Below are 24,764 nucleotides of genomic sequence, written 5' to 3' on the forward strand. Positions count from 1 at the left end.
TTCTTAACCCTCTGCCTGTTCACCGTGGGCATAATTCCTTAACCCTCTGCCTGTTCCCCGTGGGCATAATTCCTTAACCCTCTACCTGTTCACCGTGGGCATAATTCCTTAACCCTCTGCTTGTTCCCGTGGGCATAATTCCTTAATCCTCTGCCTATTCACCGTGGGCATAATTCCTTAACCCTCTGCCTGTTCACCGTGGGCACGGCGTTAACTCCTTGAACCCTCTTCTGCTCAGCCTGCCTGCAGTTTGCGCTCCGTGAGCTGACAGCTGTAGCTACATTGCACATGCGCAGTGCGTTTCCACTGGCTCGGTGCTGAAGTTGGGCGGATGGCAGAAAATACAGCGCTGATGGAGAAAAAACCGGCAGCAAGCACATGCACTGTGTGGTACTACAAGTATGAGCATAAAACAAGTGTAAAGTCACCCTTTTAGAAGACTGACATCTAGAATAACAGGGTAAGATGAAGAATGTTCTTTAATGGTTTCAAATGTCCCGCTAGCTCACCAGCTAGCTCGCTAGCTGTTGCCTTCTCGCCGCATAGGAAATTAATTGGCTAGCTAACACAAGTTAGCCTTCCAAATCGCGTTCAGGGTTGTCGTTTGTTCGAAACGATAAAACAAAGTGACGGTTTCATTGTCGTCTCGAATCACGTCGTGATGTCTGTCGACGGGATCGATTTGCACTTACCTGCAGTGACTTAGTTCAGATGCACAAATCTCACAGCTGCAAGGCAAGAAGAGAAACGCGAAGCACTTCAGACAGCGAAGACAACGCCAACGAAATACTAGGATAAAAAAAACATCGTTCGAGTTATTATTGTGTTTTTCGTAACATAATACCATTGCATCTTAAATTACTTTTATTGTCCAGTATAATAATTGAGCAGTATTTTGTGGAATGTGTAAAACTCTTCGTCTTTCTCTTGGTAGACAACCATTTTCCCACGCGTCCGAACGTATAGGCTATACGCATACTTTCCTTTTGTTTTACCATCTGCTGTCCAAAAATCCGTTTATTGAAGAATTGACATACACTGTGCTTGCAACAAATAGATCAAACCTCCTACAAAAGGACGGATTATTGGTCAAAGGTTTAACTACCAGTACATTAAGAATTTCATTAGACTTTCTCTAACCCCGCATGTGAGGCCCAAGCGATTTGCAAGGGAAACGGCATACACTGACATCTCAGTCGTTTTGAAAGAAAATTTAAATTGAAACTGATAATGTCTGACATTAATCTGGGTGCACATTGTGTAGAAGGCACAGGTTGATTTGCACTTGATAAAACATGTAACCAACTTAAAACTATGGCTATGTTATTAGATTGTGTTAACAGTTTGCTTTTTTATTGAACTTCTTTTTAGATGTTTTATCCTGGTTCACCTTCAACTTGCCCACCTTGATTCAAGAAAAGGATTTTCCTGTCAATACCAGGTGTAGCAAACCTACCTCTACCTACCAGATCTTCTCCTCAAGCATCCTCAGTCAGGGATGGTAAGAAAAGAAAACTGAGACCTCCTTTAATATTCCTGCATCCTCCTCACTCAGCATTTGACATTATCGCCATGAGATTTCTGCCTGATTTGTGGATGGAGAGCCATTGATTTGCATGGTAAGTGTGGCTTACAGAAATACAGGAGAGTTAGGCCAGTTTCTGTGACCTGTGCCCAGTGTAACATCTTCCAACCATGCAGGCATGTATTTGTACTAAATTTCTAGGGTGTGATCTGCAGTGCTTTTTTACAGCACAATGAAAAATATAATTCTTAATTCAAAGTGCACTGTGGAAGTGATATAACCTAGACTGGCATTGCACCTCTGTGTGGTAGGCTGTGCTATTACCATTGGAACACTGGGAAGCAGTCGTTGATGTGATATTAAATGGAATAACTCTGGAAATTTCACTGCCACTGTGAAATTGGTTAATGATAGCCCATAGTTGTTTTGTTATCCAAGGTAGGTAATATTTTGACATGCTAAAAGAAGCTAACTTTATTGCTTTATTACATGTAGTCTTCAGTATATGTGAATATGTAGAACACATTTAGTTAACTGCTTAAATTCTGTGGGATGGATTTGGAAGTGTTGTAAAAAATAAAAAATGTTTTTCACCTTGCCACAATATTTGTCTCACAACCCCTAATTTGCATTTGCATTGTGTAGTATTTAGGCTTGGTGGTGCCCTCATGTGTTGATCTAATTGAACATTCACACACTAAGTCAAAGGGGCCCTTTCAGATGTGGAACAATAATGCAGTTTTGAAACTTAATTCAAAGCTGACCAGTGATAACTTCAATTAGCTGAAATCCTAAACTGCAATAAATTGAATAATGGCAGCTCTTTTGAACAAGGGTCCTACTGAATATCTATTCACTCAAAACACAAGGTGTAAAATGGCTTCTAATTTGAATGTATCAGGAATTGTTGATAGACTAAACTTTTTTAAAACCTCATTTAGAACTTCCTCCTGTCCTGTTACCACTCAGAGTCCTCAATAAGAAATGTGAAAAATGTCACTTGTACTGCAGCTTCAATTACTTAAACCTAAAATTATGCTCATTATCCTGATTGGACTTCAGCATAATCTATAATGTGTACTTTCACTATACAGGTGCATTTATATACTGGTTTTATATAGGACATGTATATGAAGGGTTCATGTTGTCCCTTAGAGTAGACTGCAGAAAAAGTAATGTTTCATAGCCTATTTATTAATTCTGCTCTCTTGTTAATCTCAGTAATAAAATATTCAGAATTGAAATACTTTATGAGCATATTTGTCACAACAGAGTAAAGTGGTCAAGCACATTCTGCAAAAATCTAATCTGAACAGAAATGATTAAATACATACCTATGATTAACTGTTCTGTAGGGGAATATTATGTTAATGTAGGCCCATGTAAATGTGTATCATGTTTCCATTTAGAATATTCAGCTCTCATTTACACATAAAATATACGTGCTGTTTGGAAACATGCAGTAAGTAAGCTAAACTGGCTTAGACATTGGAAAAAATGTGTCAATTGTTTTAAAATGAGGAAAGCAAAGTTGAAAATAGCAGCACTATAACACAAAATAGCGAAAGTGGCTATTTTCTATTTATTTTTTGTGTCACACAATGTAAAACTGCGAACAGAATACAAAGAATATGAAGCAGGAATATAGAGCTTCAGCATGTTTGCAAGAAAGGTCATGTTGCAGTGGTGACCAGTTGTTTTGAATACATAGCATGCATGTACAGTAAATGTTTACTGAGTCATGTAGCTCTGTTGGATGTTGCTGAAATCTACTGCACAAGCATCTAATTTGTAATGAGTATTACATGCTTGCCGCTCGAATTTGGCTTAGGAAACCCAAAGAAATATAGGACTGTCCTGCTATAAGTTGATGTTGAATATTTGTGATTTTTGTCAGGGAAATGCCTACTACAAAGACAGCAAGGCTTTTTTATATCATTCACAAAAAGTAAATATTTATGTTAAATGTGATGTGACTCTTCCTCCAGGCAGTACTGATCCCTCTTTTGAGGTGTTTGAAATAAGGCTTTGTCTCTCTTTAGAGAGGTTTAGGTGTACTAGCAGAAATTGACCATGCCAGTTAAGCTGAGTGTTATTTTGGCACTTTGAAAAACCACTTCTGTAGGTATGTATCGTTAAAAAGTGCTTGAGCTTTTTCTACTTAATATTCAGCATATAGTTAGATTTGCGAAAAGGGTGCGTCTGCAGTGCGACATGTGGGAAAGGTGCATGTGATGTGTGAGACAGGTGTGTGTGCAGTGCGACATGTAGAAGGGTTCATGTGCAGCGCGACGTGTGTGAAGTGTGCATGTGCTGTGTAGTAAGCCGAGGCTGGGCTGTTCATCACTGGCTGTCCTGGAATGTGTACAGTAAAGTGCACAGAAGGAGCACACAAGGGCTCCGCTGGGAGAGCTAGGCAGAAGCGGTTAGATGGAGGACAAGTATTGCCAGGGGGCGTATACACAGCAAAACACACAAGGAGCTATTGTTTTCTTGGATACTCACATTTTTCATTATTCTTAGAATATATACTGAATAAGGAAGTAATTAACTTGATGATTAGCATGAACTCTTTAATGGATTGTAAATAATTGCTTTATTTTTTAAGTTTTTTTCCACTAAACTGGCTTCACCTAAATAATAGTCTTGTTTATTGGTGTTAGCTGCTTTTTCAGTTACAGTGTAAAATCTATGGCTTAATCAAGTGGGCTTGTCTAAACAGTTGTGTACTCTATAGGTGCACAGAATTGTGAAAGGTTTTTAAAAGGTGCACCAACAAAACAAGCAACAACCATGTGCTATGCAGAACTGTTTTTGTGTCGTAGTTCTCACCTAGAGTGTCATTTTAGATAACAGCCAAACACCTCTGGCTACTCGCATCACAAATGTACAGCAAAATATAAATGCACAAGTGCAAACACTGAAAACTCTTGGTGTTTCCTAGGGACAAATGTTCCACATTAGGGTTTATGGTTTGGGGCAGTTTTACTACGGGGTAGAGTCAAACCTGCGTTGTTACTGGCACATGGCAGTACATCCTACCATTATGTAACTTGCTAAGAAAAAAGTGACCACTTTATGTTTGAAACCAGCCCCCACCCCCCACCCCTTTTTCTAAATTGTGAAGCTCTAGGCTAACCCTACACAGATGGTGCCATGGACCGATCAATTAACCATGCCCAAATGTATTGAACTGTGGCTAAAAAACACACACCTGGGCATTCTGTCCATGAGACACATGCCATCCTTACTACACATCCTTACTACAAAGATATTCTAGACAGGTGATGAATTTCTACACTTGATGGATGGCCACTACTACAAGGTAAAGGTACTTATGTTTGCCTGCCTTAGTACTAGAGAAATCACCTTAAATATCTTTACCAAAAAGCTCCCCTAGTTTATTAATGTTTTCCTAAACACACTGAAGGCTTCCTCTTTTGCATGTTACCTAGAGTAGTCGGTGAGTGGACCAAACATGAACAAAGGAGTTCCTGACCATGTTTTGCATCAATATGCATGTGTTCCACTACCTAACTGGAGCTGGCTGGGCTTTGCATGTCTTGCTTGTGATGTTGGTATACTCCTAAAGGTGGTTACACCTTGCCACCTCAGGTGGCTCTTCTTGAATCACTGTGGGAAGGTTTTTTATCTTGTGATGACTAACAGCCAGAAGGCTGAATGATGAATTTGCAGGTAAGATGAGATTTTAGTATGCTCTCATTTATTTAACTAAGTGAAGGGGGTTTTGTTCTCTTGTGCTTGGTGCTTTATGGACCAGCCATTCTTACCTATGCAGAAAACACTTCACTTATCGCTATTTATTTAAGAAATAATTTCCATATAATGTATACTACTGTTTGGTCCAGTGTATACATTTCAGCTTTGCTGACATTAAGGACTTGTGAATATCTAAGTGAGAAACTCCTGGACATTAAGGGTCCTTTTCTAAGTGGGCCTTTGGAAAGCTCTGAGGCCAGTCTTAGCTTAAGAATTCAGTAACATCCTTTATTATTTATAATACATTAATGAAATATGTTTTTAGTCCAGACAAAAAAAAAAGCTTGCCACAAGAACTTGGAGACCCTCCCACAGTTGTATGCACAATTTATTTTCCCCCACGTTCCTTTAACAACAAAGCTACTTGCCTAATTTACATATCCAGCTAAATTAGTCCTTTAACAGATACGAAATTTAACTTGGGGCATATACTTTCTGCTTAAGTCATTCTGTTTGAAACCAGTTTTACACTTTTATATACAAAGGGAGGTTATCTGGCATACTGTTTCAAGATTATACACATCTTGTGTTATTAGCATAAATGCAGTGTCAATTTAACTCTGAATAACTGCTTTGATGCAAAGACAACTCACTGGCCACTTTATTAGGTGCTACGTTATAGGTTCATTTAATAAGTGTAAGATTGTATGTTGGCATGCATACTAGATGGAGAGAATTTATTTCAGTCAATCAGCCAGCCAGTCTAACCCCTTCCTCACCAGCCAGTTTGTGAGCATATGAACACTACTGTCTGGATATTTGAGTGACCAACTATTCTCAGTACAGCATTCAGACTGACATTGTAGTGGCATGGTTTCGTTGGTTCCGCTAGTCCAGTGTGATCAGGAACAGCAGTGTTGCTGGGACATGTTTACCTGCCATTTTCACTGCTGGGTTGAGAGCGATCCGCTGTATGGAAAATATGCAGCTTATTGGCGTCCCATGGCTAACTACCAATGAAGGGATAAACGATGGCTATCGGAAACAGCTGCAACAGTTGGGAGTACAGTTAGATACTGCAGTGCTAGAGATCCTGAACAGTACACCTGCAAGGTGTTTCTAATCAACTGGTGTATCTAATAAAGAGGCTGTGTTTTTGTGTGTGTGTGTGTGTGTGTGTGTGTGTGCGCGAGCACATTATGGGTCAATATTTTTATAATTACACCATTTGAAAATACAGATTACAGGATTGTAAAATATGATCTTCAACATATCTTCTACGGTCTCTAACTGTTACTGTAGCAGTTAAGAGCATAATAAGTAATATTTCTACATGTAACACAGTCAACCAGCAACCTAGAGGCATAGCAAAATAGAAGCCAATTTGTCCTAAATAAAAAAAAAATCTTTACAACCAGATATTAACCAATATTTTCATGTTCATATGACTAAATCAGTTGCTATCAAATAAACACAGGGTACACAGCAACACACATGACCAATATGAAGAGAAAAAAGTAACAATGTGGGATATAGTTTACCACTGAACTGGCTCTAGAAGTTAAGTTCACTTATACCACGGTACTGGCTCTAAAAGTTTAATTATACCACAGAACACGAATTCACTTTGCCCAACTCATTAAAGTTTGCTACCAAGTTGTTTATACAGGAAAGTCACAAAACAGCTGTAACATGCATTCATTTGCTATTGTGCCAGAGAAATGACTGTGTGTTTAACTGTTTGACACTCTCTCTGTCTCTCTCTTGCTTTCTTTTTAATTGTCCTGAGTCTTGAGTCTTGCACCCTGAGTCTTGCACCCAAGACCGATTCTGGCTTCATTTGGGGGAGGGGCTCATTGGTTTTACTTTTTACATCTGTACTGTCGATTGAATGCACAATTGCACATCTAACTTTCCTGTCCACAGATTTGCAAAATGTTAGGCACTAGTTTCATCTGGGCAGTGCTTTTTTATTAATTTATTTAAACTTGGGTACAAAGACTCAAGCGGCAAAGAACAGTACTTTTTGGATAAGTGGCACTTCACCATATACCGTGAAAATGTGCTTGAAGCAAACTCCAGACCACTGATTTCAGGAGGATCAGATATCAGTGTACTGAACTCGCAGATCAAGCGGTCTTGGGTCTGGAAAAAAAAACTATAGTGTGAATACGCCCTTAGCAAGGTTCAGCGATAAAGATCGCCCGAATGCCCGGGGCAAATAAAACACATCGACTGAACAATAGCACGAAAAAAATGGCTTGCCTGGTTGGGCCGGTTTGTCTTAGGGTAGGGGGGGGGGGGCAATGTGTTAACAGAACAACTGAGGCCAATCAAACGCAGCTCACTGAAATATTTAACCCCTCGTCATGCAAAGACAGCTTTATCCATTACATATATATATATATATATATACAAGACACATCAAGACACATCTCCCTGTCACATTGTACATACCTTTGCATAAGATGGATGAACAGTGAAGCCGATTCCAACGTGACCAAATTAGTCAAAACAGCATATCATGGAGTTAAAAAGAAGTTTCACTGACTATCCACATGAGAGAGACCTTCAAATGAATTAAAAAGTTACTTAAAACACAAATCAATTATTTTAAGAATAAATAAGTAAATTAGCTTGTGTAATTTATATTTTAAAAACGCTTTAAAAAGAATTGTTAAGGACAAGAAATTTGCTTCGGGATGGTGAACGGTCCGGTCACTTGCTCGGGCAAGTTGGAAAAAAGTTAATGTTGAACCCTGCTTAGACATTCCAGCAGTTTCATATTTTTATTAGTCTACAGCATCACTAATGCAATATTTCATAAATAAGTTCCATTGCTCAAAGTCCCTCATTCTGACTTCTGTTTTGCATTGTATTTTACAGCATGGTCTTTCACAACGCATGGGAACGTTTCAAACCGGAGTTCAGCTCAGCTGTTCTAACTTTCCCTGATTCCCCTGGTTTTTGTGCAGCCTCAGAGTTTGAGTGGAGCCGAAATGAGGAAGCGGCAGCAGGCTCACATAGAAGGCTCCCCGCAGGCCCTGGGTCCACCGAGGCTCAACACCTGCTGCCTGTGTTGGTGCGGCTGTTGCAAATGCCTCTGGTACGTCACCTCCTCCTACAGAGCTGTGGGGGTGGGGGGGGTTGGTGCAGGACATCATGATGTTCACTGATATTGACATTTCATTCTGTGTTTTGACATTGTTTTTAAACAAATTAAGATTATTTTGCATATGCTAGGAATATTAAAAAAACATCTGCACCTTTGCTATGAATGTGATTTCTGGAAAGGCTACAGTTGCTGACCTAGTTTGATTTATCCTATGCCATCAAAGGACAGTGTACTTTACAAGGGAGAAAAGCAATATTTTATGAGCCAGGGGGTAAGGGTGGCCATACACCAACTTAAAACGTTAGTCTTTAGGCTGCACTTATACTATTGAGACAAAATTGAATGTTTAGATAAGAAAAGCTTTCTTGTGTTAGCAAATTGAAAAGCTTTCCTGTGTATTGCAAGTGATTTTTAAAACATTTATTTCTTAAATAATCTTTTGACAATAGAAAAAAAAAATCTTACTTTTAAACTGAATAGCTAACATTTATGGCCTTATGATTAACTAGCAGTGAAAGGACTTTGGGGCCTTTTCTGGATTGTTAAGAATGGAAAAAGACCTTTTTTCCATTTTATGTCTCCTCTTATGCTAAATGTGATGTTTATTATTAAATTTGGAAATGTCATCCTCCTCCCATCTGAGGCAAAGGACTTCCTTATACAAATGAATGACTGAACCCATAGAGAGAGACTTTTACTGCCGGATGCTTTACACTTTCAAACTAATATCTTATATACATCAAAAGAAAAAAAAAAGTCTGGCATTGTTCAGAACAGTAGCATATTTCCCGTTTTGGCCTGTACCCTTTTGCTTCACATCTGCACCTTGAATGTTAAAAGAGAAGAATCCTGTTCACACCTTCTGAAACCTGAGACGATGCCCCATGCATCAACACTTCTAGATTTTGTGTAAAGACAAATGTAATCACTCTAATGTGTTGGCCCGTTGCTCTATATGAGCAAGCCATGCTTCATTGCCTGCCGAGCTCATGCTCAACCACTGTACACAGCTTCATAGATTTGTCACATCTATAAACGAAGCTGCCTGTCGGTCTTCACATCAGCTTAACTGAAATGTCCTTATGAAAAGGTCACAGTCATACCTCATGGCTTTAAAGGGCTCTCACTGTTCCTCCTTCACGTAAATGATTGAGAACATTTCTTGTCCTATATATGTTGAAGCTGTAAAAACCCAACCTACATTTCGAAGCAGAGGCAAATCATATCAAAATTGAAGTGGTCAAAGTTGAGCTGCCAGGGACAACTATTAATAACTCCCAAATGACATGAAATAAAGGCAACATTGATAAGTGGGGACAAACCCGTGTTTGTAAAGGCGCGTTTCTATAGTCATTAGTTGGTGCTTTTCTGCTCTGCAACCTGGTATTTATGTCCCCCTGTCACATGCGAAACAGCTGCATGGACCCCTTTATATATTTAGAGTTGTCTCAGCATGTGTGAACCCTGTGGCTAGCAAGCACAATTATACTTGCACAATAGAGACTTTGAGATTCAGAAGGGACCTACAGTTGTAAATGTACCCAGAATAGAATCATAGCATTGGAAATGTCATGAAGAGCTCTATGAATTAGCAAACCAGTGTGTTGGGTCTCATAATACAGTGCATGGGGGGTTTTCACCATAAAAGAATGCAAGATTAATAGATGCAGATAAATCTTATCATATTTTGGTTTAGTTGGGGGGGGGGGTTGTTTTCCTTAGTTTTGTTTTGCTTTGTTATTCCTAATGAAAAGTAGTAAGATGGCAAAAACAACCTTCAGAAGGTTCAAGAGCAGCTACTATGAGCGTTTTGTCTCTGCTGATGTTTCCTCAGAGCTGCTCTTTGGCCATTAGTAAACCCGTGAGTTTCCTCATTCCTCCATCACAATGATTTACTCTTTCAACTACCACCTTGTAAGATTAATGATCGTATGCATCTTTGTGTAGCCAATGGCTTACCTTTATAATAAGAACAAAGACTGTTGGCCAATTTGCCTATGCTTCATTCTAAGTAACTAAGCTGAATGAACATCTGGACACAAGTAGCCTATATTTTCTGAGAGAAGTGGAAATGAATTATTTTTTAAAAGGCTGCTCTTTGGAATCACTCTAGGAGTTCTGGGGGTAGTATTCGAAGAGCAGGAATGGTTATGAAAGTAGCATTCGTTCCAGTTTGGTGGTGCATGCATGCAACTGGATAATGACCTGTGAGTGGTTAAAGATTACATGCAACATGTATGGTTTTTTGCTTGATAATATTATATTCATGGCAGAAAGAATAGAATATAGATTTGCTCAGATATGTTGTACCACAACCAGTTTTGTGTGACAGCTTTATGTTTTTAATACCAGTCATCTTTTGTAATAAAAAGTAAATAAATATCGGTGGTCTGATGTCTGCTTAGTGGTTAGTAGCCCTGGGATGTCCTGGTTGTTGTCGTGTTTCACCATGGATAAAAACATCCCTATTTAATTTTTTGTATTTATTTATGGAATAGTTCTTTATCCTTAAAGCCTTTCTTTTGTCCTCACTGGGCCATGCTAGCGTGGTGTCCTCCTCTTCCATTATTTCCCGACCTCTCACCACCTCTGAATCCCCCCGGCCTCTTTTAGGAATGACGAGAGGAGGGAGCGCCCAGACCAGCAGTCGTGTACAAAAATGGACAGCATAGAAGCGACAGAGGAACAGTGAGTAATCGGCGGCTTTGCTGCAGCTCCTCCATTTAAGCTTCGCTCTCTCCCTGCATTTCCCGTTGGGGCTTTTAAATGCATCAGTTCTTTTCATTCATCCTTTAGCCTTCTAGCACTATAGCCCATATGCTAGCACGTCTAGCATGCTTTTAAAACAGGCTTTTAGAAACTCTTACATAGCATATCTGACCATATTTTTAGTTCAGTTACATACATGTTTTAGAATTATAAAAGTAAGCACATTTTATATAGCATCCTTTCCACAGAGGACTCCGTTCGTGAATACAAATACACTCATCATCAACTTGGAGACACCTACCTTATATGCCATGCACAATTTGTTAGTCACCTGCTAGCCTTTTATGAATGGTCAGTTTCTGAGCACCAGACTGCTGTTGGCTGGATATTTTGGGGTGGCATAGCACATAAAGCTACTGATATGAAAGTTTATTACCAATACCCAACTGATACCAGACAGATAATATTTTATCAATAAATTTTCATATGTCCAAAAATGAAAGAGACTCCAATCATTTGTTGGAAATGATTGTCCATTATCAAATTTTCAAACTTGAATAAAGAGCAAACTCTTAACAACATCTTCAATAATACAGAATAGGCCACATATAATTAACCATTAAACCTAACCTTAAAACAGGTGACTGAGCTGCTGTTATGAATGACATGTGGATCCCCTCTTTTCACGATAGTCAGATAATACCTTGTACTCAAAAAAACTAGTTATTGCACCTTAAAGCCCAACAAAATAATTAGCTGTTGGGTATGTTGTGCAAAAGGCAATTTCCTTTTAAAACGTGTTTTCCTTTTAGAACATTCAAGGTTTTATTGGTGAATTTTTTGCTGACCCTTAATATCGGCTGCTTTTAATGGCAAAATTATATGTTGGTCTAGCTCTACTCCCAACCTGTGTAGTGATGTGTTATAACAACAGCACATTTATGCTAAGCATCATAAACCTATACCACACCCAACTAATATCTTGTCAGCAGTGGGTCTGTGGTCAATATCCAACCAATGGTAAAGGGTCTGCAATTTTTACACTTAAAAAATGTAATTATAAGGTTCTCGTACCTAATAAAGTGGCTAGCAAGGTCAGATCCAAGAAATGTGTTTGTAATGACATTCCCAAAATTTTGTTCAGGCCACATTTGCTATGCAAGTCAGTGAAGACTGAATGAAAGTTTTCATTCCCACTCTTTTGTGTGCTTCCCTCACGGGAGGAAGGCTTCCATCACTGGATGAAGTTGTAGCCTGGGCACGAAGCTTCGAGCTGATGATGCGCTCCACGGAAGGCAGGGACATTTTCAGGGAGTTCTTGCGGTCGGAGTACAGTGAGGAGAACCTGATGTTCTGGATTGCCTGCGAGGAGCTGAAGAAGGAAACCAGCCAGTTCGCTATAGAAGAGAAAGCCCGGATAATTTATGAGGATTATGTCTCTATCCTGTCACCAAAAGAGGTGAGAAGCCAGAACATTCAGTCTTCATATTTTGTCATTCCTTCTATGCCTCAGCTTGTGATGGTGGACATGTCTGTGACAGATGAGGGTACCACATGGCCAGATGTCGTTATTTTAGCTTTGTACTCCGGCACCTTAAATTTGAAATGCATCCGTCTTCTGGGCCTGGTGGTTTCAAGAACTTTTTTCCCCCTTTATTTAGTCTTCAGTAACTTTTTAAAAATTATTTTGATATGTCTGAAGTTTTTCTTTGATGTACTTTTGTTGTTTGACTGGCATTGACACTTTTTTTTTTTTTTTTAATTCTCATGCTGAAATAGATCCGTTGCATACTCTAGATGCAAAAATACCATCTACAAGCGCTAGACTTTTATTAGTTCTGTTTTGCATGAACTGATGTTAAAAACAAGAATCCTCTGAGTAGTCCACTGCCCAAATACAGCTGTCTCACTGAAATAGGAGGATGATGTATGACGAGACCTTTAATACCTACATAGTTCATCCTATATGGACCCATCAATTTAAAGATGATGGTCTGCATTTTAATTTTATATTAATTGTTTTAGTTCACATCCAGTATGGTAGACCACAGATCCCTAAATAAAAACAATAATTCTCCCTATTAAATTACTGACTGCACTGTACATCAGCGTTCTAGTGCTGAATTAAGGTTTAGCGTTTCAACATTTACATCAGTCGCACGAAACAGTAGTTTGCCTGGCTGCTGTTCATCCCACGTTGCTTCTTGCAGGTCAGTTTAGATTCACGGGTGAGGGAGGGCATCAACCGGAGCCTGGCAGAGCCACACCACCTGATGTATGAGGAGGCTCAGCTTCAGATCTACACCCTCATGCACAGAGACTCCTTCCCCCGCTTCCTCAACTCATCTGTTTATAGGGACCTCCTGGAGAAAAAAAGAGCCTGCTTGGATACCTAGGGGTTCCAGCCAAGAAGCCGGAGACAAAACAGCTCCAGTAGGGTGCCATTGTTGAGAGGTGTGGTGTTTTCTTTTTTTCTTTTTCCATAGAGCGAGTAGTTAAGCAATTTTGATCATTCAGTAGTGACCCTGAAGTTCACTTCCTGTTTAAGTGCCAACATGAGCTGCTCAGGCAACTGTGACAAATTGTGTGAGGAAGACTATCAGAACCCTGCTTCTTGTTCTTTTCTGCTGTCTGCTCCACTTTGTCTCCATACTGTCTCTTTGTCTCACTTTCTCCCTCTCTTTTACACCCTCTCTCTCTCTGTCTCATTTGCTGCTCGTGCTGCTTCTCCTTTTTGCCTCATGGTTGAGGACTACTAAACAGAGATGAAAAATGTTTTGGATTTTTTGATGATTGGATAAGAGATTGCCAATACATGAGATGACATCAGACTTTGCATCATTCAAGGTTTATCCTAGCTTGCCATTTAAAAACCTGAGCAGAATTACAATGTTTTCTACATAAGAAATGTATTTGATGCTGTCGTAGGCAGAGGGCCTTCAAAGCTTTTATAAGTTAAGGGAACTTTACTTTTGCCAATTGTCATTTCAGTTTCTTTTTCTAAGTATTAAGCTGTCATTCATCCAGTCCTTCGTCAATCTTCACAGCTCTCTCACTGGCAAAGGTAAGGGCTAGTGTTGTGCTTGGGCAGCTAAATGAATTGTGAACAGTCCTTTGCTCTGCATAAATCCCTATGCCTCGATTCTGAGTAAGGCCACAGTAGCTGCTGACGTTTACCAACAACCAGAGTCACCTGTGCAAGTGTCTGTCCCATGCCACACTGGTCCACCCCACAGTGAGAGATGCCAGGTACTGGATGGCATTGCTTGTATTTCTGGATTCAGAGTTTTCCTTCAAAATAAATCAACATCTCAGAGGTACTTGAGAGAATTACATTTACATTTACATTGAAATGCCTTTTTTTTAAGAAAAGGTTGTGGACACTGCCTAGTTTTTGGAGGCAACAATTTCTTTGAAATTCTGGCCTACGATGATGTTTTGTTCAGGCACTGCACAATGACACATTTTTCCCAGACGTGACGTCATGAGACGTGACTCTGATTTTGGTGTAAAACATTTTCGTGAACTCATGTGTTGGTGGTTTGTTGTTGGTTTGCTGATGCTCTATGTAGGTTTCACAGCAATTTTTCAAATGAAGCTGTTTGAGCTTAAAATTTCCTGATGAAAGGTTAAAAGATGATCACAGTCTGCTTTGTGTTGGAGGTGTTTTAAAGAGGGCGCCAGGTACAATGCAGCTCAAATCCTGCTAGCATGCATTTATGTGTTCGTGTACTGAACACAATACAATACACACTCTGAATAAGACATGAACCACAATGGGTGAAAAATGTCTTAAAGTGATTTAAATATGTTTAGACTTGTGTCTGAAAAGGACAATTTTTCTGCTTGCTTTTCTTAGATGCAAACTTGAATCTTTTGCTGTGGATTGTTTTGCTGTTACAATAGCCAGTGCATGATAACCCATTATGTAAATGACTGCTTGGTATACCCATATACTCGTCTCTTTGTTCCATAAGTCTTATGTAATTGACATTGATTTTTCACTGTCTGGTCACTAGTCTTCAGTAAGAGTTTTGAAGTGTTTTGATAATGAGTGAGCCTATTTCCAGTGGTGGTCAGATTCTTTCTCTGCTAGGTTCTCGTTCTGGTGCTTGGAAAAACTGCTTCAAGTGCCATTCACTAAATGTATGATGTTGTATTTCCTACAATTATGCCCGTTCTCACTCCAGTGGCATTGCACAGATGCCTTTGTAAAAAAAATACTGATTTAGTAGGTTTACACATCATCATCAGCCAATACAAAGACAGAGCTATATTACCTAGCATTCCTTTACATGTCTTACGGAAACACTAAGTGAAATGCAACTTGCACGTATTTCCTGTATTTGAATACAGTAGGTTTTGTTTGGCCTTCTTTTGTCTTAAAAGATGAACAATGGAAAGTAGGCTAAATCTCAACAGACAGGACTCATAAGGGAAGTATTCACTTAAAAATCTTGCAGATAAATATATCTAGTATTTAATTTCTTAAAAAAAACCAAAAACCCAAAAAACCTAAAAACGCCGCTTTGGTTGAAATGGGCATGCAACAACTATGCTGACCTGCCTTAGGTTAGCACAAGTGGTGTGTCCCTGGATTTGGCTTCCTAGATACCAGTGAAAAGTAGAGTTTCACATTCATCATGTATTTACCAGCACCATCCTTCCCTCAAGACCAGTCTGTGCCATCAGCCTGGTTTTTACGACATATCAGTAAAGACATATGTCTCACATGAACACCTGGCAGTGTGCATGTTCACCCTGTAAAGGTTCTTCTTACTTCATTTTGTTTTCATGTCTTTCCTGTCATGTTTTCAGTGTTTTTATGAATGCTGAACTGTAGGGAAAGCATGGAGTGGGTGAACTAGGTTTACATTCAGATAGCTCACTAATCTCTGGAGAATGTGGTGAATGGGACGAGTACAAGGCTAGAGCTGACATGTTTGACATTTCATTGATGACATAAGTGACAAATTAATCCATGACAGATTTTTTTCTCTTTGGTTAGGCAAAGATATCAGGAAATTGGTAATGTAGGTTTTAACCTGTTTTACCTGTTACCTTTGCTAACTTCCATGATTATTCTTAATCAGATTTTAAGAATATGCAGAGACTGTCACTTCAAAATCTAAAGGCCTGGTAACAGTAACATAATGACCCATCACCTATGGACCCCAGTCGTTGTTTTGTGACGTCATGGATTAATTCACCAGTTTGATTTAAATATGTTGGCATAATTGTATGACGGGATGAAGAATATTTGCCAGCTATCACCTGAAAGTTGCACAATGTGGTATTGTTTGGAATTATTTTTTGTTTGTTTCGGGGCATTTTTGTTTGTTTGTTTTGCTTCCTACTGAAAGGCTCCTTGGTTAAAAAAAAAAAAAAAAAAGAAAAAAGAAAAAGAAAAAACAAAGAGAATGGGAAATGAAGCATCAGCTCATCTGCGGTCAGAGGAACGTTGTCCTCACTGACATCTCTGAAGAACTTCACTGATTTTCCTCTACCTCTCATGTTAGTTGTTTTTCACATCTAAGTTGTCAATGTTTGTTTATTTTGATCTACTTGAAGCCTAACACTGTAAGTGAGATGTGCACAGGTATACTGAGGTTTTGACAAATAGTAGCTCTTATTTGTTGAATTTTACTCAGCATAATTTAGATAAAGATTCAGGAAACACACTGTTTAAGGGCTAATCTCATTTGCCTATGCAAACATGTTAATGGTCAGATTGGGATAATTGATGGTTTTGGGATGTTTTTTTGATGTTGGATGGAACATGGTTTACATTACCCTAATATTCTTCAGTCTAGGTCAGAAATTGTTTTTTTTTTTATTTTTATATATATATATATATATAATATGATAAATAATATAATATAAATAATATGCCTTCTTGATTAAAAAAGATCATTAACACTGAAATAAAATTGTGTTAACTGTTGCTTTTGCCATCTTGTTAGGTTGATATTTTATTTGTATAAAATGCACACAGTGAATGTATAAATCATTATTGGACAAATATGCTGGGCCTTGGGACTAAAGGGAGTCATGAATATCATAAAATAGTTCGGTAGAATAAATGATGAGAGTATAGTGTTTTTGTTTTTAAAGGTGCTTCAATCTTTTTGACATAGGTTGAAGGGCTATTTTGGGCACTTTGTACATGCTTTTCAAGAACAAAAATATCTACCTCTGTTTTTTTTTCATTAATTCCATCTTGTTTAAAGAGGGAGGATTCATGGTAGGACACATCCTGTTCTTTTTGAGTTCTAATAACATTTGATTAGAGCCACTGATGAGACCTAAAACAACATTTTTAAGGTTCTGTTGTACTGGCAGGTGATACCTACTTTGAGAAACAGTGCCAAATAAAAAGATTTCTTGCCCTTTACACCTCATGTCTAAAATATTTAAAATAGCTTAAAGTACCTAAAAGTATCCCATGTGTTAATTTTCACTGAAACAAGGTTTTAGATTTTAAATTGCCAAGCATTTGTTTGTTTGTTACTGTACCCCTCTTTTAAGGCCTGTCTTTGCTGTAGAAGTTCTGAGAGCTGGTTGTGGTCATTCTTTTGTTTAATCTGTACCCTCTTCATATGTAGAACCAGAAGGTGATCTTTATTTGTTCAAGAGAAAGTTACTTTATGGGGTACTTCCTGTCGCAAGGACCCATATCTCCATCAGACCACACCTCCAGAGAAAATATTGACCCAACCTGGCACGTTTTATGTGCACAACTTGACATGTTTTGTGCCTCACAAATTGCTGTAGTTATGGTAGGGAGGGTTAGGGTTAGTCAGGGAGTGTTCTTCAGAAGCACTTTCTAGAGCACTTATTAGACAGACATGCATGGTACTGTTTACCACTTCCTTTATAGCTTTTGTGCTATCTTTTGGTCAGCATTCATAAGCACTGATGCCAAGATCCAAGATCTTTTCTGGACTGGGCTTGCTTTGTGCATTGTCACTTGATAGCATTCAGTTTTTGGTATTTACTAATAATAATTTATGAGAAGGTATATAGGAATATATTTTTTAAATGTTCAAGCTGTTAATGTAGACCCTTATGTATTTTTCCCAAAAGACATTCCCGGAAAGGTTTTTTTACTTAGATATTTTTCAGCTGCCTCATGCATGCCAAACAATTTGTTCCTTTGAAATTTTTGGAGAATTTAAAGAATTGTGAAAAATGTTCAATGGTTTACAGAAATATTGACCTGTATTTTGCTGACTCTGTCCACATATGATGATAACTGGGCCAGTGCCACAGATTAACCATTTTCCCTGAGTCATTGGTGAAGTCTTTGTCTACAAGCCAGGCCATTAAATGAGAACTGTTTTATACTGTCCATAAAGAAGCCATGAAGGTGCGTCGTTTTCATTTGTGTTATGTGCAGGAACGTACGGAAGTGCACAACCAAAAACAAAAGCACACAGTTCAGCTGCTCACCTTGGACTGCTGTTTATTAATGACTGTGATCGTTTTGTTATTTCTTCCAACTTTAAGGGACAAATTTCAAATAGTATAAACTCATGGCAGGTGTGGTCTGTGACCAACACCTTTAGAAGTCAGTACTGATTATAACAAGAATGCTTTTTGAATTTGTTGGGTAAAATGGTCATTTGTACAAAAGAACTAGGATTGGCTCTTTCCATTTTGAATTTGCCTATTTAAGGTTATATGAGAAGCAAAATGTTTGCATGTACATATTCTAAGATAGCCCCTTTGCTTGGATGATGCCAGGAATACTATACTGAAGCTTCATTGAAAGCTCTAATTTAGGAAACACTTTTGTTCATTGTTGGGTTTTTTGTTTGTTTATATATATTTTTTTGTTTTAGGGGACAATTTTGGAGACACATGTTAGATATGCCATTTCAACAGAAACTATTTCCTGTAGGGAGTCTGTTGTTACTGGGTTTTTTCCCCCCCACAAACCTAAAATACGCAGGCTTGAGGTGGTCATCCAAAGAGCTTATCAGAAGTGCGCTCTAGAGAGATAAGGAAATGACTGTGCTATCTGTAAACATCAGAGCGCCAGGACATATTCATTTTTAATAATGCTTTTCATTATAGCCATCCTGAAGTGCCTTTACATGTAGACATTAATGTTGGGTTTTTCATGGACTAAGATGAGGTACTATGGTCAAAAGGGAGGGAATGTTTTTTTTTCAGCAGACCAGCCATCAGGCCTCTATGTAAGACGTGTCATTCACCATAATGTCAGTGAAAGTAGTACTGTTATGCAGTTCAGCCCAAAACACCCTGGTGTGAACACACTGCTTTGCACTGTCATGTCTGGTAATTTCTGGTATTTTTTTATACTATTTCTTCCCATTGTATTTATTGTAATAAATTTACTACAAAGCACCATGAACAGTGAGATCTTTAGTATGTTTGTTACGTAGCTGAGAAATATTTGTCACTTATTATTCAGTTTAGCTGGCTTTGTGGGCCAGTTGTAAACAAGTTGACAAGGATATGATATTTGATAATGTATGCTTAAACAAAACTTAACAAGAGATTGGCTCTATAGATCTGTTCTGTAAATTTTGCAAAATTGTTCTTGTCTAAAATATAAAAATAACCACCCAGGTACACAAAGGAACATATGTTCATTTAAACTAAGGTACAGGTTTGGGCTGAAAAAGTACATTATCACTTTTAAAGCCACAATCAGGAGTTGTAGAACAAGGAAAATTTCTCAAAACGGATGGAACTCTAAATGGAAAAGAACCACATGTAAAAGTTGTAACTAGCTGTGAAATATATATATTATATATACACATATACATACATACATACATACATACATACATACATACATACATACACACACACACACAGTTCTGGCTTTGTAAGGTTCTGATTGCATTTTTGACGGGAAAATTATATGAGAGAGAGAGTTGTAAAAGTTTTAGGCAGGTATGAAAAAATGCTGTAAACCAAGAATCCTTTCATAAATGGAAGTGTTAATAGTTTATTCTCATCAATTAACAAAATGCAATGAACAAACAGGAGAGAAATCTAAATTAAATCAATATTTGGTGTGACCACCCTTTGCATTCAAAACAGCATCGGTTCTTCTAGGTACACTTGCGCACAGTTTTTTGAAGGAACTCAGCTGGTAGGTTGTTCCAGACATCTTGGAGAACTAACCACAGATCTTCTGTGGATGTAGGTTTCCTCAAATCTTTGTCTCTTCATGTAATCCCAGACAGACACGATGATGTTTACATCAGGGCTCTGTGGAGGCCATAACATCACTTCAAGGGCTTCTTGTTCTTTTTTACCCTGAAGATAGTTTTTAATGACATTGGCTGTATGTTTGGGGTCATTGTCCTGCTGCAGAATAAATTTGGGGCCAATGATGCCCCTCCCTGATGGTATTGCATGATGGATTAGTATCTGTCTGTATTTCTCAGCGTTAAGGACACCATTAATCCTGACCAAATCTCCAACTCCATTTGCAGAAATGCAGCCCCAAATTTGCAAGGAACCTCCACGATGCTTCACTGTTGCCTAAAGACACTCGTTCTTGTACCACTGTCCAACCCTTCGGCAAACAAACTGCCTTCTGCTACAGCCAAATATTTCAAATTTTGACCCAGTCCAGAGCACCTGCTGCCGTTTTTATGCACCCCAGATCCTATGTTTTCATGCATAGTTTAGTTGCTCGACCTTGTTTCCATGTCGGAAGTATGGCTTTTTGACTAAAACTCTTCCATGAAGACCACTTCTGGCCAGACTTCTCCAGACAGTAGATGGGTGTACCTGGATCCCACTGGTTTCTGCCAGTTCTGAGCTGATGGTATTGCTGGACTTCTTCCAATTTCGAAGGGAAATAAGCTTGATGTGTTTTTCATCTGCTGCATTAAGTTTCCTTGGCCAACCGCTGCGTCTACCATCCTCAACCTCGCCCGTTTCTTTGTGCTTCTTCAAAAGAGCTTGAACAGCACATCTTGAAACTCCAGTCTGCTTTGAAATCTTTGTCTGGGAGAGCCCTTGCTGATGCAGTATAACTACCTTGTGTCTTGTTGCCGTGCTCGGGCTTGCTCTTACAGGTGTCGGACCTGTGACATGAAACTGTCTTTCACAACTTCACCTTGGTAGCAGAGTTTAGCTGTTTCTCACCCAGTTTTAAGCCTCCTACACAGCTGTTTATATTTCAGTTAATCACTGTGTTTCAACCGACATGTGAAATTGATGATCATTAGCACCTGTTTGGTATAATTGGTTGATCATACACCTGACTATAATCCTACAAAATCCTTTCTGCAAGTGCATTTTTTTTAAAGTTATTTTTAGTTGCATTGCCTGTCAAAAATGCAATCACAACCTCACAAAGCCAGATATATATACATATTTGCAATAGCAGTCAAATGCAATTAAAACCTTGTAGGGGCAGAATAGTATTTCTAAGGTATAATGAGCTATAAACATAATTAAATAATTAAATGAGCTATAAGCATAATTAAATCAAAAGATATTATACCAGTCTCTGATTGTGGCTTTAACATTAAGTATGCAACATCTTGTAGTATAGGAAACCACTTGTGAATTTTTTGCAGGAGATCAGAGAGAGATTTATAGACATTTTTTGTGCTTTAATCAAAATGTTTAATATATGATCTCCTATTTTGAATATGCTTGCAAGTTACATGATTTGTTTAATTATTTTGTGTATTTTATAAATTATACATTTGTGTGTATTGTCATTAATTTATTATACTTAGCATGCATTTGCTAATTACAAATAGTTGAGTTACTCATTACACTGTATGAGTATATATTACAGTACTGCAGTTTGCAGGATTTTTCTTTGATGCACCTGACCATATTTTACCTGAAAATGTTTTAGGAGGTGGAGGAAAATGTTAGAAAGGTTTTATCTTTATCTTGCTGTGCTTAATGGATAGTACAGCTTTAGTTGAAAATCAGTTAAAAGAATAGAAGAATTTATATGCTAAGCATGAAAGATGTAGACATGAACTGAAACTCTTGAAAAGTTGTATCCTGTTACACAAAACTTGTAGTCAAGTGAAAGAAATAATGGTGCTTTTGCTATGTATTAGATTTGTGGTCCTCAAGAAACACTGTACTAAAGTTAAATGGATAATTACGCTTTTTGTTTAACTGTATAAACCACTAACTCAAGAAATAATTGTAAACCCTTTTTTTTTCAGTAGCTGTTTTATATATTGATGACGGGGGATTGTCTCCTTGAATTGTAGCATGTGCTGTATATAATGGTTGTGTTATTGGAAGGTGCAGGTTCATAATGGTATTTTTTGTTTGTTTCTTTGACCTCATAAGGCATGACAAATGTGGCCTAGTATTTGCAAATTCTCCATGGAGGATTCTCGCGGGTGCTGATGTTTCTTTATTTGAAGAAATCTGCATCAGGCCCATGAGCTCATCCATCCTTTATCTACTGCACTGTGTCGAGGTCACAGTGATTTTTGATACTCTGGAATGCATGTTCAGGTGTCTCATTTGCAGCAATTTAACTGTTTGTGCCAAATTGTAGATAAATGTTGGAAGATTCTAACTGAGACAGGCCAATTATTTATTCATATTGTGTCTGCAACATTAGAACCTACATATTCATCTTAAATATTAAACAATCCTTAGCATTCAGAGAAAACACTTATTTGAACTCACCTTCAAGGCTCAGTTTTGACAATATTACTAGTCAAATTCGTCACTTTTGTCTGTTGTAACTTTTCTTTCATTGTTTAATGCTTAGTTACTGTATTTGTAGCACTACTAAACACCATTTAGGATTACCCACGCAGAAAAAAAACAACCTTTTAATGTCTTTCAGTGGACTGGATCTGTTCCTCTATAACTACCCTCCAGTATCTTTGTGTCACCATTAATGCTGCTAGGGGAGGAACCCAGGACTTATCGCTGCATCTGATATCTTAACATAATAAACGTTTTCACTTATACTGAGTGAATCATTTTAAAGGAGTGCTGCCTGGTATCATTAATTACTGTTAACTCTCTCCGATTGATCTTGGTTCTCTCCCTACACCATATCCACACAAGTCTCATGAGGAGGAAGAGTAGAGCTTTATTGCAGTGCCACTCAACAGAAGTTTGTAGAGAGGTTTGTAGAAGAGCCTTCCCTAAAAGACTTGACATGTCTCTCGATGGTCCACTACTGTTAACCTTTTGTGACTTAACAGCCACTTTGTTAGGTCCCCTGGGCAACAATAAATGCGGTGAAATTAAAATCAACCCATTTGACACATTTCCTGGTAAACCCTTGTCATCTGGTGACATTTCAAAAATCGAAAAGCAGCATGTCTGAGAAAGAAAAGACCTGGACACTCATCCTCCAGAGACAACCTTCGTCTGCTAAAAATAGATTAGATTATTAGAAAAACCTTCACAATAGTCCTTTCTGTTTATGACTCACACACAAATGAAAATTCTATAGTTGTTCATGGCTGTTAAATATGTTTAGAAAAAGAGGCCCATGCTTGTTTGTTACCTTCAGTATGTGCTATGCCACTGAAAGTGTATGAGCATTGCTGCTGATCTATATTATTAGATTACTAGCCTATACTGTGTTTGAAGTGTCCAAAGTGAGGCTTTAAGAAAAGACCAACGATTTTTGTTTGTTTTTTAATTTAAAATGGATACTTACGTTTAAGAGACTAATTCCCATATTTACCTGCCGCTTTTATCCAAAGCGACTTACAATAATGACCAAGTACAATTTGAGCAATTGAGGGTTAAGGGCCTTGCGCAGCTTGGTGCTTGAACCCACGATCTTCCGCTTATAAAGCAAGTACCTTAACCACTGAGCTTCCACTGCCCGCAATTAATGTGCTTGCTAGGATGTAGGATTGTTGTTATAACATTAAACCATAACTGTAAAAACAGATCACATATCCGTCATAAATTATCCTTATCTGGAAAGCCATTGTTTGGCTATCATTCATCATCAGGAAGAAATACTGTATATAACAGAAATCTAATTGTTCTGTGCTGGTCATTTTCCATGACCAAGTATCCTCTGAAACTGGTTTGGCAGTTTGACTAACTGGTTAGTCAAATTACTTACAAATTTGACTAAACTCCACATTCTCCAGAACACACCAGACATTCCATCTGATCATTTATTAATATGAGGTCCTTTGTTTATGAGTTACTATTAAATCTACAGTGTCACTAAAAATTCTATGTTAACAAAAAAGGAGGAAGTAAAAAATAGAACACTTTTAGAACAGGGAAACAGGGTAGTGTAGTGATTGGTAAGAATTTGGATAATTTAATAATGTGCCTTTTGACATCAAAAATGATAATAATCCATATAATTGGATTATAAACGGTTATAATCCAAGAAATATAATCCAGTCAATAGCTTTGTAATAAACTGAGTCCATCCATCATTTCTGAAATACCTTAAAATAAGATGTTGTGGTTAAGATCGTGACAGCTGATACTTTTTTTGACAGACATTTTATATGCCCAGTAACATGCCCAAGAGTATGCACAATACATTCTGTCAACTCAGGAGCCATTCAAACACTGCTGACACAAACACAAAACGGTAACACAATGTTCAGGCCTCGTGTATCCTAGTGATAAAGAACAATTATGACCTTTAACCATCACTTCATTTAAAAAAAAAAAAAAAAAGATGGTTCTTGGCAATAAACTATTATTTTTTGCAAT

At 38.1% G+C, this 24,764-nt stretch overlaps 1 protein-coding gene across 2 annotated transcripts; it reads left to right on the top strand.

Annotated features, from left to right (window-relative positions):
* The first annotated feature begins 314 nt into the window (after positions 1-314).
* rgs17 (regulator of G protein signaling 17) lies at positions 315-23,032 on the top strand. 2 transcript variants are annotated; one of them, XM_027000517.3, is made up of 6 exons: positions 315-460; positions 1,372-1,619; positions 8,221-8,351; positions 10,974-11,048; positions 12,297-12,528; positions 13,280-23,032. In XM_027000517.3, the coding sequence occupies exons 2-6, from the start codon at positions 1,617-1,619 to the stop codon at positions 13,463-13,465; spliced, it is 627 nt and encodes a 208-aa protein (XP_026856318.2). In that variant the 5' UTR covers positions 315-460; positions 1,372-1,616; the 3' UTR covers positions 13,466-23,032. The 2 variants fall into 2 exon arrangements, with proteins under 2 accessions (XP_026856318.2, XP_026856317.2); XM_027000516.3 differs by having other exon boundaries at positions 1,372-1,501.
* The last annotated feature ends 1,732 nt before the right edge of the window (positions 23,033-24,764 follow it).

This window comes from Electrophorus electricus, chromosome 12, assembly GCF_041902795.1.
Source record: "Electrophorus electricus isolate QZ-2024a chromosome 12, ASM4190279v1, whole genome shotgun sequence".
NCBI lineage: Eukaryota > Metazoa > Chordata > Actinopteri > Gymnotiformes > Gymnotidae > Electrophorus > Electrophorus electricus.

Coding starts and splice junctions, on each gene's coding strand:
- rgs17 (XM_027000517.3), top strand. Junction 8,352..10,973: donor GGCTGTTGCAAATGCCTCTG/GTACGTCACCTC, acceptor GGCCTCTTTTAG/GAATGACGAGAGGAGGGAGC. Junction 12,529..13,279: donor CTATCCTGTCACCAAAAGAG/GTGAGAAGCCAG, acceptor TGCTTCTTGCAG/GTCAGTTTAGATTCACGGGT.